The sequence below is a fragment of the Euprymna scolopes genome, chromosome 42, assembly GCF_053919585.1.
Source record: "Euprymna scolopes isolate OS-2025 chromosome 42, ASM5391958v1, whole genome shotgun sequence".
Taxonomy (NCBI): domain Eukaryota; kingdom Metazoa; phylum Mollusca; class Cephalopoda; order Sepiida; family Sepiolidae; genus Euprymna; species Euprymna scolopes.
Window position 1 is genome coordinate 60,163,787 of NC_136523.1, and position 5,002 is coordinate 60,168,788.

Sequence of the window (5,002 nt, forward strand, 5' to 3'; positions counted from 1 at the left end):
TACTTGATTAATTTACGCGATTTTTGGAATGGCATATTTCTTCTGTGACGTGCATCATAAAAGTGTGCTTCATTTCAGTTATTTTCTCAAATTTAATTTTAATTAAGCATCAGCTAATTTATTACTCGGCACTTATAATATATTGCAAGTGAATAATCTAGATATGAACAGTGTTGGAAAGGGGGGCGGGTGCAAAGCGGCAAGCTTTTCCACCAGCACATTTTTTACCTCTCAGGGTCTATGTTAGCATTGCTAGAACCATGGACTCGTATCTTGCTGAAAACAGGCGAACTTCACTCGGTGGCCCTGCTGGAAGTGGCGGTGGTGGGTGGAATACGCTTTCAGGGAAACCAACACACGAAGGAGAAAATTGTTCGATATCAGTAATAACAACAAAATGTCTGTGAATGTTGTTGGAGGTGGCACCTGGGCGAAAGTGTCCGATGTCGTTCGTGGTGAAACCTATATCCAGGCGTTGTCCAGTGAGGTTGGAGTCCCGGATGACTCCATACAGATGTTTCTCTCGCTTCTTGCAGGTTATCCATTGGCTTTGATCTACAGAAGTACAGTATATGGCCCCAGTCCGTTAATACAACATGTCTGTTTCATCCTCTGTGGAATGTATATGGGATACTTCAATTTTGGATTGGAAGTATTTCATTCCATGGCTAATATGACAATAATTTATGGATTAATAAAATTTGCTGGAGGCAAGAAGATGTCCGTGGCTGCTGCTTTCTTTATAAATACAAGCTATTTTCTCATTGATTGTGCAACCAATTCAAAAACTGGGGATCGGCATCGCATTGAATGGACGACTTCTCATTGTGTATTGATTCTTAAACTAACAGGAGTTGTAGCAGATCTCTATGATGGAAGCAAGCCTTTGATATTGAGCACTTTTGGTTATACCTGGGACTCAGAATTATAATGCAGTATCATATCTAAAAAGTGGTATATAGTAATAGAAAAATGCACAATATCCTAGATAGAAACGGACGCCGAATGATGTCAAACAGACGTTAAGTATTTTAAAATTCATCCTAACAAATGTATTTCATGTTACCTTGTTTAAACTTATTTTTCTTGTTTTATTTATGTATATGTATTTATTTGTCTCTACTTTTCCTTTCTTGACAAACTTTTAAGATGGATTCGTCACCCCCCCCCTTCGTGACTACCATTGAAACAGGCAAAACACTGCTCACTCATGCTACATGAAGTAAACTAGCGATAAAAAACAAAAATGCCGTGAATTATTTTCTCTATTACAGTAGATAAAGTTAGGACATTATTTAAGTAATATACTTACTATAAGCTTGCTTGTATTGAAAATGCTTGCTTCCTGGCTAGCCAATCAAACCATCTAATATAGTTAGTTTTATTTTCAATTATATTCGAAATATAATACACAGTGACATTATCAAAGAAAAAGTCACCTCTGAAAACGAACCTCCCAAATAAAAACATTGAATAATTATCTAAACTCAAATGTAAATTAATATTAAGCCGACTTCACAAGTTGATAAAAGGTCATTATAGGATTTTAATTATAAGGTGAAGCTCCAATGATTCAAACTCGAAATAGATAATGCCAAAAACATCCACCCACTAATATGGGAGGGGAGATTATCATCAAAAGTGTCCTAAATTGATAATTTAGCCCCAGACTTTACTACTTAGATATTAATAAGTCTTTTGTACCGATTCCCCCTCCTTGCTGTTTATTTTATTTTATTTTTCTTTTTAATGGAGAGTAGATAATACAGTGGGTGTGTTATCAGCACCTCTAGAAACTCTCGTTTCTCCTTTTTTGTCCCTCAGTCCTCATTCAAATGATTGATTTTTCTGACAAAGGGTGAAGAAAAAACTGCTTCAAAGGTCGGTAGTACTTGATGAACAATAGCCTGAGATGTCGAAAATTTTTCTGTCTCTATGTCTATCCTTGTGGCAATGTCACTAGTAAGGGTGCTGGAGGTAAACGTTTTGTCTGGGCTGACGTTATCCGCCTGATAGTCAGGGACCCGAACCTTGGATTAACCACTAAGGAGGCTGTCCTATCAACAGGGGCAAAGTACTGGGACTGCTGTATTGCCATTTAGTGAATGGATTCTGGACCATACAGTAGTCTCTGGTGGGACCTCTCGATGCCATACTAGTGGGTAATTGTTACGGATTTACCTTTTCATGTGCTACAAAAAAAATTCCTGTCTTTTTCTCTCTTACTTTCCCTCTATATCCTGCTCTAACCAAGTATACCGACCTGTTCCACAAATCCCAAAACCTCAACATGAAATATCTCCAGAATGAAAACTCGAATAAACCTAGAACCCCATCTTCCAACGTAGACCCCTACTACCAGGTCTCCTTCTCCAACATCAGGGGTCTACGTTCCAACCTTCCAGGAGACGAAACCGGACATATTCTTTCTAAGCGAAACTGGAATAGAGCCGGCCACTTCCCTAGATGAGTTCATAATTAACGGATACTCTAACTTAACAGCTAAATCTGACCCTCAAGATCGCCATGGGCATGAAATATGTGCCTACATTAAAGATGGCTTCCCGTGTGGCAGGGATATCTCTAGAGAAAATTTACCCTATATGTGCTTCCGGGTTGCACTTGCTTACACCACTGCATTTATATTTGCTCTCTATCGGCCCCATAACAGCAGAGTTACTATCTTTAAGAGCATATCTGAGAAAATAGACCATATCCTGTCTACACATCCCTCGGCTAACATCCACATCTGTGGTGACTTCAACGTCCATAAAGTGGAATGTCTGCCCCATTCAAATAAGACAGACGATGAGGGGAGGTTCTATTATGATTTTGCCATTGTTATGACCTCACTCAGATTGTTCGCGAACCCACCCGTGTGCCCGATACACCCGATGAATATGCAAGCCTCCTAGACCTTTTTCTCTCAACTTCCCCTGAGCTATGTTCATGTTCCGTTCATTCTCCTCTAGGATCCTCCGACTACTCCATCGTATCAGTTAAGATAAAAATGAAATGTAATAAGTCCCCAGACGTACCCCTCCACCATACTGTATACCGATACTCTATGGCTGACTGGGATAGCTTCCGTACATTCATATCTGATCTACCTCTGCATTCCATGTTTAAACAGGATGTGACCTCTATAGTATCAGATCTGACCGAACGGTTAATTGTAGGCATAGACCGATTCATACCATCAAAAAAATTCAAACAAAAACCTAACAGCCAGCCATGGTTCTCCCCAGAATGTTCTGCTGCTATCGCGCATAGAAATCACTTTTTCCATAACTACCAACATAATAGATGCACTGAGACTAAAGCTGATTTCAGGAACGCCAGCAACCACTGTAAAAGAGTAATAAAAAATGCAAGAGAGCTATATGCTCAGTCTGTTAAATCCAAGGTAGCTGATCAGCGGCTTGGTTCCCACCAGTTTTAGCAAATAACAAATAGGATCCTGAACAGAAGTATGCGTTCTATCCCAACCATTATCAATGGACCAGAGGTCATCTCGTCAGCATCAGACAAGGCCAAACTATTTGCAAAGAACTTTGCAGCTAATTCTACCCTATGCGACGAAGGCCACCAACTTCCCATATTTCCTCCTATAACACAAAACACGCTAGGTAACATACAAATATATGTGCATAAGGTCGCCAAGCTAATCAAGAACCTTGATTCCAGTAAAGCAACTGGCCCTGACAGCATCCCAATTATAGTGTTAAAAAAGCTTCAACCAGAACTTGCTCCCATACTTACGAAACTGTTTAAGCGTTGCCTTAGGGAGAAGTGCTTTCCGACTCCCTGGAAAACCTAATCAGTATGCCCTGTATTTAAGAATTCAGGTGATAAGTCATCTTCTTCTCAGTACAGACCAATAAGTCTCCTGTGTGTCATGAGTAAGTTGCTGGAATCCATATTAAATAGAGAAATAGTCAACCACCTCAGCAGAAATAACCTTCTTAGTGACACACAATATTTCTCCGTTCTGCAAGATCTACCACAGATGTGCTAACGGTTATATCTCACAGGATTAGTGAATCTCTTGACAAAGGTTTCCTTTCTAGGGAAATTGCTCTTGACATATCAAAGGCCTTTGACAAGGTATGGCATATGGGCCTACTTCACAAGATTTCCAGCTAGGGTATAACTAGAAATGTTTTCTCAATAATTAAATAATTTCTCTCCGATAGGCACATAAGAGTAGTGGTCGATGGACAAAAATCAGAGACCTGCAGTATTAATGCTGGAGTCCCTCAAGGGTCAATCCTGAGCCCAACTCTATTCCTGATCTACATCAATGACCTCCCTAATCACATACTTAAATCATTCGTTGACATCTATGCTGATGACACGACCATCTACGGCAACACATCAAAGGCTGTAAATGACAAAGTTCTCTCTGATTCTCTCTCCTTTGATCTCGAGAGCGTGGTTCAGTGGAGGAAGACGTGGCTGGTTACCTTTAATGCATCTAAAACCAAACTCCTATATTTACATCATCAACGCTCTGATCCCCATCTGGCATCAATTGAAATGGATGGCTCTCGTCTAGGAGAAGCCCCATGTTTTGACAAGCTTCTGGGTTTGTCCTTTACTCTTGATCTGAAATGGAACACGTACATCAAGGTTGTTGCCAAGGTCGCTGGAAAGATGGTGGGATCCTTCTACCGATCCAGAAGATATCTCACTGCTGATGCAATTCTCTATCTATATAAAAGCCAAGTACGTCATAGGATGGAATACTGTTGCCATATCTGGACAGGAGCTGTTAAAAACAGCCTATCCTGCCTTGACAGAGTACAAAATAGACTTCGTGGCTTAGTGGGGGATGCCCTTTTCTCTTCCTTGCAACCTCTCTCCCACAGAAGAGACGTTGCGAGCCTATCCTTGTTTTATCGTTATTTCCATGGAAGGCGCTCGTCTGAACTCCAATCTCTGGTCCTCCCTCGCCAATCTTTCACGAAAAACACCCGTCTAGCTGAATCATCAGTCAAAA

The 5,002-nt window shown here is 40.5% G+C and overlaps 1 protein-coding gene across 1 annotated transcript; it reads left to right on the plus strand.

Annotated features, from left to right (window-relative positions):
- The first annotated feature begins 397 nt into the window (after nt 1–397).
- LOC145267187 (lysophospholipid acyltransferase 5-like) lies at nt 398–931 on the plus strand. Its single transcript, XM_080123249.1, has one exon. It carries the CDS (start codon nt 398–400, stop codon nt 929–931), a length of 534 nt encoding a protein of 177 aa, XP_079979375.1.
- The last annotated feature ends 4,071 nt before the right edge of the window (nt 932–5,002 follow it).